The 12,007-nt window shown below is 61.7% G+C and overlaps 1 protein-coding gene across 2 annotated transcripts; it reads left to right on the top strand.

The window, feature by feature from the left end:
- Positions 1–604: 604 nt before the first annotated feature.
- On the top strand, positions 605–11,823 carry VPS33B (VPS33B late endosome and lysosome associated). 2 transcript variants are annotated; one of them, XM_034783439.1, is made up of 22 exons: positions 605–876; positions 1,382–1,443; positions 1,989–2,038; positions 2,459–2,526; positions 2,985–3,030; positions 3,492–3,586; positions 3,946–4,050; positions 4,526–4,622; positions 4,801–4,878; positions 5,522–5,595; positions 6,118–6,204; positions 6,382–6,472; positions 6,696–6,770; positions 7,221–7,285; positions 7,365–7,419; positions 7,512–7,558; positions 8,133–8,265; positions 8,698–8,771; positions 9,533–9,634; positions 10,048–10,123; positions 10,211–10,327; positions 10,900–11,823. In XM_034783439.1, exons 1-22 carry the CDS (start codon positions 835–837, stop codon positions 10,977–10,979), a joined length of 1,719 nt encoding a protein of 572 aa, XP_034639330.1. In that variant the 5' UTR covers positions 605–834; the 3' UTR covers positions 10,980–11,823. The 2 variants fall into 2 exon arrangements, with proteins under 2 accessions (XP_034639330.1, XP_034639329.1); XM_034783438.1 differs by lacking the exon at positions 605–876 and having other exon boundaries at positions 1,415–1,443; positions 1,960–2,038.
- The last annotated feature ends 184 nt before the right edge of the window (positions 11,824–12,007 follow it).

Genomic DNA, 12,007 nt, shown 5'->3' on the forward strand with positions numbered 1-12,007 from the left:
GTGATGGGCGCGGAGCGGTCCCCGCCGCGCCGGGGCCCGCTCCGCGCCTGTCCCTGCCACCGCCACGCCCGTCACCGCCGCGCCGGGGCCCGCTCCGCGCCCGTCACCGCCGCGCCCGGCCCGCTCGGCTCCGCGCCCATCCCCGCCACCCCGGGGTCCGCTCCGCGCCCGTTCCCGGGGCCCGCTCCGCGCCCGTCCCTGCCACCGCCACGCCCATCACCGCCACGCCGGGGCCCGCTCCGCGCCCATCACCGCCGCTCCGGGCCTGCTCCGGGCCTGTCACCTCCGCGCCCGTCCCCGCCGCCCCGGGCCTGCTGCAGGCCCGCTCCACTCCGCGCCCGTCCCCGGGGCTCGCTCCGCTCCGCGCTGGGGTCCGCTCCGCTCCATGCCTGTCCCCGCCACCCCGGTTCGGTCCCAGAGGAAGCGCTGCTTCCTGGCCAGACGCGTTGTCCCGGCGGGCGGAGGAGCCCCTGGCCCGTGGATGGGGTCTCAGGTCCCGGCCCCGGAACACCTGCAGGGCGTTGAGCCCGAGGCACGTCCCCTGGGAAGGCGGCTGGATGCGCCCGGTAGCTGGTGTTACTGTAGCGACCTTTGCTAGCGGGAGATCCCTGGGCGCTGGCCGCTCCTGCCCGGGTAGCTGCGCTTGTGTGGTGCGGCGGGGAGCGGAGCCGGCAGGCAGGGGACTTACAGCCAGCTGGGGAGCGATGCCTCTGGGACAGCCTGTGCCAGGCTGGGCTTTTCGCGGCAGGGAGCAGTGCCCCTGGCACCTATGGTGCTCTGTTTGTTCCTCCCCAGCTGCCCGGGAAGAAGGACCTGTTCATTGAGGCAGATCTGATGAGCCCCCTGGACCGAATCGCCAACGTCTCCATTCTGAAGGTACCCGCAGGTGCACTCTGGCCAGGGCAGTACTGAACCAAGGCCTTGCTTTAGGGCACTGGGCAGGCTGGCTGGCTGCGGGCCATAGGCAGCTGCTCTAGTGGTTTTGCCAATACAGTGAGTTCAACCTCATCCACATTCGTCCATGTGGCCGGCCCTGCACAGGGAGGCCCAGGACTAGATCTATGGCAGTTCTGGGGTCTGCAGGTCAGGCCTGAGAAAGGTTGACAGAGCTGTGTGTAGGGAGTTTCCTGTATTAGCCCATAGTGGAAACCCCTTGTTCCATGTCTACAGTGCCACGTATTGTGATCACTTCACACACTGCATCACCAGGTCGCTGCCCTGTCGAGCAGGCAGCTGCGGGGCGCAGACTCATAGGAGGGGGATCTGGCTTTGTGCAGCAGCCGGAGGCCTGTGAAGGGGGCTTCGGGAATCAGCTACAAAAGCTACTCCAGTCTGTGCAGGGTTTGTAAGTTAACACTCTCCTCCCCTCCTATTTCTCTAGCAACATGAGGTGGACAAGCTGTACAAAGTGGAGAACAAACCCATCGTTAGCACTAGCGACCAGTGAGTCTCTCACCTGACCCCCATGGCTCTGTGTGGGTCATACCTGGAGCCTGCCCAGCTGCAGCTGTACTCTGCACCTCCACAGGCTCGACCAGACACACTGCACTGCCCTGTGCCCAGGGGTCTGCCTCTCCGCAGTGCCGTGTCAGGCGCATGCCCTCTCCTCTGTGCCCTTTCAGCCTGGGCCATGGCTCTGAGTAAGCTGAAGGGCGTGGGCCTGGTGCTGGCTGCCAGCACTGCAGGGAAGTGAGAGCTGAGAGGCTGCTGTGGGACTTGGGAGCAGGGATATACTTGGGGGTTTGGTGATGTGACAAGCGGAGCTCAGGCAGCTAGTCTGGGGGCTGCGTTCCCATCTCCTACCTTCAGCTCAGGAAGCTGCCTGCCTCCCTGGGCCTGCTTTCGCTGTGTCTCTGGCTTACCAGGGAGGGCCCCAGCATGGCATTCATGGGCGGGAGGAGGGGAGGGCTCCAGGAGTGTCGGGTCCTATTTCTGGTGCCTCTCTTGTGTCCCTCCCAGTTGGTGAGTCTCTGTCTGCCTCACTCCAGGTTGTGCTTCTTAGTCCGGCCACGGATCAAGAACATGAAGTACGTTGCTGGTGAGTGGAAGCTGTTGCTTGCCATGCAGATATCAGTGATTACTTATGTAGGGCCCGTAGTATGGGGTGGCTTCTGGGTAGGGCTGGCTAGCAGACTCCACTGTCTGGTGCTGGGGATATTGGCGAGTGTGTGAGGGGGGCAGTTACTGTCCTGGATTGTGGGCTCTGGGTAATCCTTGGGTAGGGGTGAACTTAGTGCTGGGCAATCCCCAGAGGCGAGTGCTAGCATCTGGGCATAGGGTGACTTGGAGCTCAGGGCCAGAGGCTGAGTGCACACCCTGAAGTCTGCTGTCTTTTCCGGCTGGTGTGTCACATGCCCTGTGAGATCACAGGGCCTCGGGTTTGTCTACATGAGAGACATTGCACTGGTTTAACCATAGGGTTTTTAGTGGCTCTAGTTAACCAGAGTCTTGTCTGCAGATATTGTCAATGCTGACAAGGCGATGGGGAGGAGCCGGAAGTACAAGATTATCTTCAGCCCCCAGAAGGTCAGTGTGGCTGCCCTGCTCACCCAGCCTTCCCCCCACCCCTTCACACCTGGCCTGTATCCGGCCCCCTCCCCATCAACCCCATCCTGCTGTCCTGCCCACCCAGCCTTCCCTCCACCCTTTCACACCTGGCCTGTGTCCAACCCCCTCCCCTCCTCCTTCACACCTCCACATCTCTCACACGCAACCTTCCCTTCCTCCTTCATGCCTGCCACCCATCCAGTCCCCTCCTGCCCCCACTCTCCTGCACACCCAGGCTTCCCTTCCCCACAGAGTCGGAATAACCAGTTCCCAGTTTCCTGTCCAGAAGTTTGACACCAAACCCAAATGTTGCCATGTCTGGCAAGGCGCAGCGAAGAGGGCCAGCCTGAGGCACTGCCATGGAACCCTTGGTCACACCCCACTGGCCACGGTGCGGGCGCTGCCTGGGCACTAACCAGCCTCTTCCTCTCTTGCAGTTTTACATTTGTGAGCTGGTGCTGGAGGAAGAGGGAATCTATGGTGGTGAGTGGGGAAGGTGACGTGACAGGCACTGTGGGACCGCAAGGGGACGTCGTTCAGGTCATTGCCTAGATCCAGCTTGGTGGGGAAGCTCAGACAGCAGAACACCGGGGCTTGTTCCCTACAGAGTAGGCATCTGTGTGCTGTCCTGGCGTGGGGACGGGAACGCAAATGACAGTGCTCCGGAACATCCCCCGATGGTGCACAGACCCACCATCCCGATTGGACACAGACCCACCATCCCGATTGGACACAGACCCACCCTCAATGGGGGAGAGGCTGGGCCCCCTCCGGGACCTGTCGTACAGGGAGAGTGATGGGCAATCCTGCTCCAGCACCACAGCAAATAGGCCCCCCCCCCAAAAGTCCAGCTCCTGCAGGGCCTGCGTGTGAGAGCCCTCGGGCCATCGCTGCAGCGGGTCCTGGGACTACCTTGCCTCTGCTCTCTTCTGTCCCCACCTCAGATGTGACCTGTGACGAGTGGGCCTTCTACCTGCTCCCCCTGGATGACGATCTCCTCAGCATGGAGCTGCCGGAGTTCTTCCGGGATTACTTCCTGGTCAGTGGCATAGTTCCCTGGGAAATCACCCCTGCAGCATCACAGCAAAGCCATCAGGAGAGTGAGCTGGGGGGGGGCAGGGCTTTACCCCCCCCCCCCATGCCTCTCACCTGGTGGGCTGGCCTGTGCAGACTGCCAGGGCTGTGCTGGTTTGGGAGAGGTGGGTAGGTGTCCATTGGGCTGAACAGATTCCCATGCCCCTGTCAGCACCTTGGGGAGCTGAGAGCCTTGGGAGTGCACCCTGGCCAAAGTCCATGTCCCTGCTTAGATGCTGGGGGGCTTCTGGGGGCCAGCCTGCCCTGGCCGGGGAGTCCTGGGGGGTCAGTGTTTGCTGACTGCTGCTCTCGTGGGCCCTGCAGGAAGGGGATCAGCGCTGGATCAGCACCATCGCTCGAGCTCTGCAGCTGCTGAACTCCCTCTTTGGGCCTTTCGCGAACACCTATGGGATTGGCAGGTGTGCCAAGGTACGAGAGCTGCACGGCTGGGGGGCATGGCCTGGTGGGGTCCCCCTGCTTCGGGGTCAGGGCTATTTGCTGGAAGTGGGAGCCCTCTCATTTGAATTCCTTCAGGGATGTGGGGACTCGTACGAATATGGGGGGCAGGGAGACGCGTACAAACATCCCACCTGTGAGTTTCAGGTGGGCCCGTGGAATGGGGGCTCTCGCCCGCGGAGGGACTGCTGGTTGTTATAAATGTGTCCCGCAGGGAGCGTCGCATAGAGGGGGGCCAGGGAAATGCCTGCCTCCTATCAAGGCAGGAGTGAGGGGGAATTGGTCAGCTGACGTGATTGTGAGGGACCCAATCACCCTCCCCTGACCCCAGGGCTCGCCGCTGGCAGGCTGTCCCGGCCTGTTCTCTGGTGTTGGGGGCTTGCTGATGTGCTCCTGGCCTGGGGCCAGCGTGTATGGGCACTGATGTGCTGCCTCCCCTCCCTCCCAGATGGTCTATGAGGTGTGGCGAGAGCTGGTGGAGGAGAGCGAGGGTGACAGCCACGCCAGGAGACCTGAGATCAGCCATGTCTTCCTCATGGACCGAGGTAGGGGCTGCTGCAGTCACAGGCGCGGGCTGCTGCTGGGGGCCTCTGGGGGGAGGGGTAGTGGGCTCTTTCTAGGGGCTGCTGAGGGGCTTGAGGTAGTGAGCTGGGGGCAGCCAGCAGTGGCAGGTGGGGGTCAGGTGGGGAGGCCCAACATGTGCCCCTGTGCGTCTCGTTGCAGATGTGGATTACGTCACGGCGCTCTGCTCCCAGGTGGTGTATGAGGGCCTGGTGGACGACACGTTCCGCATCAAATGTGGTAAGTGTGGGTGGCTGGAAGAGATGGCAGCGGGGCTGGGCAAGGGGGCCCTGCCTGTGGCATGGGGGGTGACTGCAGAGAGACGAAAGTGCCTGCAGATCTCTGCCCCAGACAATCTTCCTCAGCAGCTCCCCAAGGTGGGGGAGGGGGCCAGGGAGGCTGGGCTAGGGGTGGGGGCTACCTAATGTTGGCCATTGCAGATGGTCTCCCAAGCCCTTTGACGGGGCGTGGGGGTTGGCACATGAGCTGTGTTGTGCTCTGGGGCAGTTCCTTTGGCAGCTTTGCTCACTGCCTCTGTCCCCTCTGGGCACAGACCGGATGCTCCATGCCAAGGGCAGGACGCGTGGCGCATGTCAGACCAGTGGGGCTGTCGCAGATGCCTCTGAGGGAGGTGTAAGCGAGCATTACGGGGTGGGCATAGCGCAGGCCCCAAGGACCCATCCCCAGGGAGTAGCTGCGGTGGATTCCCCTTGGAGCGCAGATGGCCCCCAGCTCTGGGGCTGCTGAGTGTGGCTGATAGCCCGGGCTGCGTCCCGCTGGCCGGGTGGGTGGTTAATGGAACAGACTGTCCCGGGGCACTGGAAGCGCCGCAGAGCATGGGGCAGTGGCCTGGGCACTGTAACTGTTCCCCTGCTCTCGGCAGGGAGTGTGGATTTCGGGCCAGACGTCACCTCCTCTGACAGGAGCTTCAAAGTGCTGCTCAATGCCCAGGACAAGGTGAGCCCGGCTGACATGCCCGCTTGCGCTTCGCCCACCAGGGCCCTGCTAACCTGGCGAGTGCCAGCCGGGTGGGCAGAGTAGCGCTGGGGGTAGTTGGATTCATTGTGGTATGGTGGGGAGGCAGAGCCCAGTCCAGAGATTGTAGAAATGGGGCTTTGGTACCAGCTCCTTTGCCCTGTAGAACCACAGTCCCCAGCATCCTGGCATTCGCCCCGTGGGGGCTGACCACGCGGAGCCCCAACTCGCAGCCTGTGGCCTTCGGAGGCCCGGTCACTGGAGGTTTTCTGACTGCTCCTCCTGGCTGTGGGTGCAGCGCGGCCCCCCTTAGCCACGGTGCCCTCTGTCAATCTGCTGGGCTGCAGGGAGCTTGCTAAACGAGTGCTTGGCTACTGGTGTGTCTGTGCCTGGCATGGGGGTGCTCTCTTGGGAATCCCGTGCCTGGCATGGGGGTGCTCTCTTGGGAATCCCATGCCAGGCCCTGGCCAGCTGGCTGACCCCTTTGGGCCTGTTCTGGCACAGGTGTTCAGCGAGATCCGGAACGAACACTTCTCCAACGTCTTCGGCTTCCTGAGTCAGAAGGCACGAAACCTGCAGACACAGTACGATGTGAGTGACAGGATCACCCTGCCCCGGAGCAGCCCCACCAACTGCCAGGGGCTGCACCCATCCCACGCTGGGCCCTTTGCTCCCCACCCTGGCTCTCCCTCACCTTGTTGGGGGTGGAGAGGGGCCCTCTCTTCCCTTCCCTTCAGCCCAGTGCTCAGACACTCTCTCCTCCTGCAGCGACGTCGCGGGATGGACATCAAGCAAATGAAGAACTTTGTCTCCCAGGAGCTGAAGGGGTTAAAGCAGGAGCACCGCCTGCTGAGCCTGCGTAGGTCCCTGTGTACGGTGGGGAAAAGGGAAGGTGCCTAAGGACACCTCCCGGACACCGGGCGGGCTGGGAAAGCAGTGCAGACTGCCCCAGCCAGGCTAGAGGCTGCTGGCATGTGGGGGCGTCTCTCTCTCTCCCCTCTGGCAGCCCCATCCCCGGCTGTGTGGCCCCAGGGTTCTTGTGCAGAGACCCCGCACTGATTTCCTCTGTCTGGGGCATGCAGATATTGGCGCCTGCGAGTCCATCATGAAGAAGAAAACCAAGCAGGATTTCCAGGAGCTGCTAAAGACTGAGCACTGTGAGTGAGACTCCTGCCAGCCCAGCCTGGGCTCCTCCAACACCTGGGGCTGTGTGCCATTCCCCTCCCAGGCCACCAGCGCTCCAGATGGCCACTGTCAGAGACAGGTGCTTGTGCTTTGGGGCTGGTGGGACCTGGCAGGCAGGTCCCTGAAGGGTTAAACGTGCTGCTCCAGCCTGAGGGCAGGGCATTGCAGGGTGCTCCCTTTCCCCAAGGGGCTTAGTGAGGAATACCAGGCGTTGCCCTCTCCTCCCAGAGCTGGCAGAGTGGAGCGGGTGGTCACTGGGCAGTGTGGACAGAGCTGGGGATGATCCTGATTCCTGGGCCCCTCCTCCCACCAGCCCAGGAGGCTGGCAATCCCCAGGCCTAGGGCTCCTGCGGGCTCCGGCCGGGCAGTGCAGCCCAGGGCTCGCTCTGAGGGTGCAGGTGACTGTTCCCTTTCCCCCTTAGCTCTCCTGGAGGGGTTCGACATTCGCGAGAGCACCAGCTACATAGAAGAGCACATCGACCGGCAGGTGAGTGCTGCGCCTGGGTGGGGACGGGCTGAGCTGGGCTGGGCTGGCCACTCGCTCACCCTCCCCAATTTCTGTGCAGGTCTCCCCCAGCGAGAGTCTGCGCTTAATGTGCCTCCTGTCGGTCACGGAAAATGGTGAGCTTCTCGCTGGAGAAAGGGGGCAGCTGTGGGGGGACATGGTTATGGGGCTTTTCACTCAGCTCTCCCTGTGTGTTAAACCCCCACAGGGCTGATCCCTAAGGATTATCGCTCCCTGAAAACCCAGTACCTCCAGGTGAGTGGGGGGTGTGCGGGGGGGGGGGGGGGAGGGGTACCGGGGGGAGCATGCGGGGGGGTGGGGAGGCGATAACGGAGGGGGTAACCGGGGGGAGCGTGTGTGTGTAGAGGAGGTACTGGGGGGAGCATGTGTGGTGGGAGTACCGGGGGGACCGTGTGTGTGTGGGGTGGGGGACTGGAACATGCCAACAGGTGGGCGTGCAGTAACCCTTCTCCTGCATGCTCTCCTCTCCTGCGTTGCTGGAAGGCTCTGGCCTGGCCCCCGGGCCCAAGAGCCAGGGAGGCTGTTAGAGTGCGGGTGCTGGGCCAGTTCGTCCCAGGTCTGACTTACCAGCTCCACGCTCCTCACGGGGTGCTTGTTTGCATGTTGTGTTCATGCTGTCCCTTGCTGTGCCATCTCCTCAGGCTGCAGCGGGCCCGACTCCCTCTCCACACCGAGAGTTCACACGCCCCGGGGCATTGTGCGCCGGGCTGGCAGACTGCTCCATTCCCCAGGCTGGGGCTCTGTCCTGCGCCCACCCGCCCTGGGTGCGAGAGTTCTGGCCTGACCCTCATCTCCCCTTGCCCCCCAGAGTTATGGGCCTGAGCACCTGCTGACCTTTCATAACCTCAAGCGCATCGGGCTGCTGACAGAGCAGGCCCCAGGGGAGACCCTGACTGCCGTGGAGAGCAAAGTCAGCAAGCTGGTGACCGACCGAGCAGCAGGTATGGGGCAATTCTGCCTACAGCACTCTGGGGCAGTTCAGAGGGCCGAGCCCTGCCTGCCTCTGAGCTGTGGGAGGATCGTGGGGCACTTCCCCATGGTCCCTGCTCCCAGAGCTGGCGGGGGATGCTCAGTGTCTCTCTCCAGGTCATGCTCTAGCCTCTCTCAGCTCAGGCTGGGCAGGGAGGGAGCTGGCTGTGCTCTGGAGTGGAAGGTTTGAGGGGGGAAGTGGGGAGACCCTGTAGGGCAGGTCACCCCTCAGTCCCAGGGGAAATAAAACTCGCTCCCTGTATCCTCTGCCCCGTAGCAGCGTTCCCTGTGGGCTCACCTCACGCCAGCTCTTGCCAGCCGGAGAGAATTTGCTGAGGTCACATGAGCTAGTGGGGGATCCTGAAGGACTTGGCTCCAAACCGCCTCTTTGCCTTGTTTTCCAGGGAAACTCACGGACGCTTTTAATTCTCTGGCCAGGAAGAGCAATTTCCGAGGCATAAGCAAGAAGCTGGGCTTGGTAGGTCCCCTCTGGAGCTGCTGGCTGGGCTGCCCCTCCCACAGCCCCGTTGCTAGGATGGGGTTCGGTGGGGTGTGTAACATCGCTGGCTCTGTGTCCTTGGCTGCCCTCTTGGCAGCAGGCGAGCCAGAGAGTTACCCTTGGGGATCCGGGTAGCAATGGTGGCTGGGTCCCTTTCTCCCTTCCAGGGTTAAGGGAGGCAGTGGCCTTTCCTCTCTGCCGTGGACCTGGCCGCCCATCCAGGCAGCATGATGCCCTGTGCAGTGTTTGGGGCTGCGTCCCCAGAAGATGCAGCTTGGCAGAATGCAAAGGCCCCTGTATAGCGGAGTGGGTCAGTGTGAACACACTGCGCCTGCACTCCAGGAGCTGGCCTGGCTTCCCATGGGCGTTAGGAGGGAATTCCAGGCTGCAGCTATAGTCTGGAAAGAGCCTGTGTGGTTAGGGGCTGGTGTTCTGAGAGCAGCAGACAGGCGTGTCCCTGGCCATGGAACTTGCACCTTCCGGCTGGCTGACAGGGCCCAAGTTTGCTGCATTCGCAGCAGTGCAAAGCTCGCCTGCTTGGGCAAGTGCCTGCTTGGCACTCGATCTTCGCTAGCTGGCTGGGGACTCTGTGTCCTGCCCAGAGCAGCCAGGTCAGCGTCTCATGTATTGGTGCACCCCAGAGGTTGCACCCATGGGTGCTTCAAACCCAGAGCCTCTAATCCCAGAGGGCACCGATAGCTCGCTCACTGCTGGGGGGTGTAATGTGCCTGTCTCTGCAGATCCCCCGGGTCGATGGTGAATACAACCTGAAGGTGCCCCGAGACATGGCCTATGTCTTCAGTGGGGCCTACATCCCCCTGAGCTGCAAGATCATTGAACAGGTGAGTCTATCTGTGGGGGCCCCACCCTGGGGGGCAAGAGCTGCCCATGCTGTGTGGGGCAGGAACCCCTGTCCCTTGGCACATGGGTTTCCGTCTTCCTTGGGAGCAGTCAGGTTTGTGCAAGTGCCTCCTGCTCCGTGGTGCCCTCGTGGGTCCTGTTATGCTGCCCAGCAGATCCCCCCCTGCTGCATAGGCCACAGGTGCCTCTGACTCGGATACGGCCCCTGCCTGGGGCTGGATGGGCTAGAAATGTCTGACCTGCTCCTGGAGACGTGAGGCACCTACCTGCTCGTCTGCCCTTTATTCCACCCCAGTGCCCTGGGCTAGCAGCTGATCTCTTGCTCTGCTTTGGGCCTATGGTGCTCTTCTGCTTCCCCTGCGCTTGACGGACTCCTCTGCCTGTCTCCCTTCAGGTGCTGGAGCGCAAGGGCTGGCTGGGCCTGGAGGAGGTGGTGCGCCTGCTGAACGGCAATGAGTTTGCTCCCACAGGTAATACCTGCTCCTGGGATCGCTGCGGCGGGGGGGGGGGAGGTGAGCCTTGAGGAGCCGCTCCACTTCATCCTCTGCTCCTTCCAGAGCCGGTCATGGAGGAGAATCCCGCCTGGGAGGCGCAGCGTGTCATCCTAGCAGTCTTCCTGGGAGGCTGCACCTTTTCTGAGATCTCTGCTCTCCGATTCCTGGGGAAGGAGAAAGGTACCATCCATGGCACTGGGTTACTGTCTCCTCCACTGCTGGGGAGGAAGGATCTGGCAGCCAGAAACTGCCCCCCTCCCTCTCGGAAAGAGACCCACAGGATAATCCCATGGCACAGACTCAATGAGTTAGCCCTGCCTGTGCCATTGGCTACTGAAACTGGACCTGCTGCAGCCACAGAGGCTAATTGCCAGGCTGTGACATAGTAAAGGGGGAGGTTAAAGCCTTGGACCATCCCCCCCAGTCTTCCTGCCGTGGGTCCATGTGCCGAGGTGTACGGGCCTCCCTTACAGTGCTTTAGGGAGGCACCCATCACATGCCTTTGGCCTGGCCAGATGCCTGCTCTGGGCTCCCCCAGCTTCTCCCTGCCTGGAGGGTTCAACACCCACTTCCCCCCGTCTGCTCACAGCAGCACTCTGAGCATCTCCCCCTGTACTTGGCATAGTGATGCTTCTGCTGTTGGCTTGGTGGCAGTGCCAGGCGCTAGCAGGGGTCAGCTGCAGCCTGGCAGCCCCACTTCTCTCTGCCCTTTGGTCTCACCCATTTTCCTTTCACCTCTTTGGATTTCTCAGGATACAAGTTTATATTCCTGACGACAGCCATCACAAGCAGCGCCCGGCTGATGGACGCCATGTTAGAGGCGAAGGTGTGAGGCAGGGGTGAGCCGCAGCCCTGGCAGAGCAGCTTGTGCCAGCCAGGGTCACACTCCAGCGAGGACACTGCCCAGGCACTGCACATGTGACACTGGAGTGTTATACATCAGCAGCCGGAGCAGGGCAGACACGGAGCCCATCCTGCCATGAGCCTCTCCTTGGGTTACCCGAAGGCTGCAGATGGGGGTTTAAATGGAAGAAGAGACTTCAGTGGGTGCAGGGGGAGTGTCTCTGGGGAGGCTAGACGAGGGAAGAAGCTGTTGTTTCTCCAATCCAAACCCAGGGTGGTTGAGTCTCTGCCATGCTTCAGGCCCCTGGGGCCACTGTCCAGGCAAGTCCCTGTGCTTGGTGTATTGGTGCTTCTACCATTGGGTCAGTGGCTTGTTAAGGGACCTCACTGGCCTTTTGGACAGATGTCAGTACTTGGGGCCATGGGTGAAGCCATTGGGCCATGCCATGCTGTTAGCAGCAGTGCCTTCTTCCCCCGCTGAGGCCTGTTCACCTGGAGAAGTGAACAGGCAGGGGGAGCTGGCTTCTACTGGAGTCACAAGTGAAAATGAATTGCATTGTTACCTGAATTTTAAATGCATGTTCATTCACTTCACAGAACTGCCTACCTGTTTTGGCACCAAACACAACCAGCTCTAGTCTGGATTGATGGACCGAGTGGGGGGTGAAAAGAGTGGACCAGCAGGGGTGCTGCGGGGTAGGCTGCAAGTGCAGCAACAGAGGGGTGTGGGGGGAGTTGGGGCTGGGATTTGAATAGCATAGGATTGCGCTGGCAGAAGTATGTAATAGTGGTACAATGATCTGTACCATATCAAATATATTTGGTCAGCCTTTCGCACTTGTCTTTATCTAACCACAGGGCAGGGAGGTGGGATCAGGCTAGTCCCAGCATCTCTGGTCTCTAATGGGCTGTGGTTCTTGTCCCTGGAGCTGCTTACCGCCCGCATCCCCTTGCATGGAGCCTTTGAAGCAGCTGTTGGAAGGTCCCCCAGCTGGAATTCTCTGCAGTTCCAGTCAG

This window comes from Trachemys scripta, chromosome 10 (genome assembly GCF_013100865.1).
Source record: "Trachemys scripta elegans isolate TJP31775 chromosome 10, CAS_Tse_1.0, whole genome shotgun sequence".
Classification (NCBI taxonomy): Eukaryota; Metazoa; Chordata; order Testudines; family Emydidae; genus Trachemys; species Trachemys scripta.

Coding starts and splice junctions, on each gene's coding strand:
- VPS33B (XM_034783439.1), top strand. CDS start 835: ATGAGCCCCCTGGACCGAATCGCCAACGTCTCCATTCTGAAG. Junction 2,039..2,458: donor GAACATGAAGTACGTTGCTG/GTGAGTGGAAGC, acceptor TCTTGTCTGCAG/ATATTGTCAATGCTGACAAG. Junction 6,205..6,381: donor ACCTGCAGACACAGTACGAT/GTGAGTGACAGG, acceptor CTCCTCCTGCAG/CGACGTCGCGGGATGGACAT.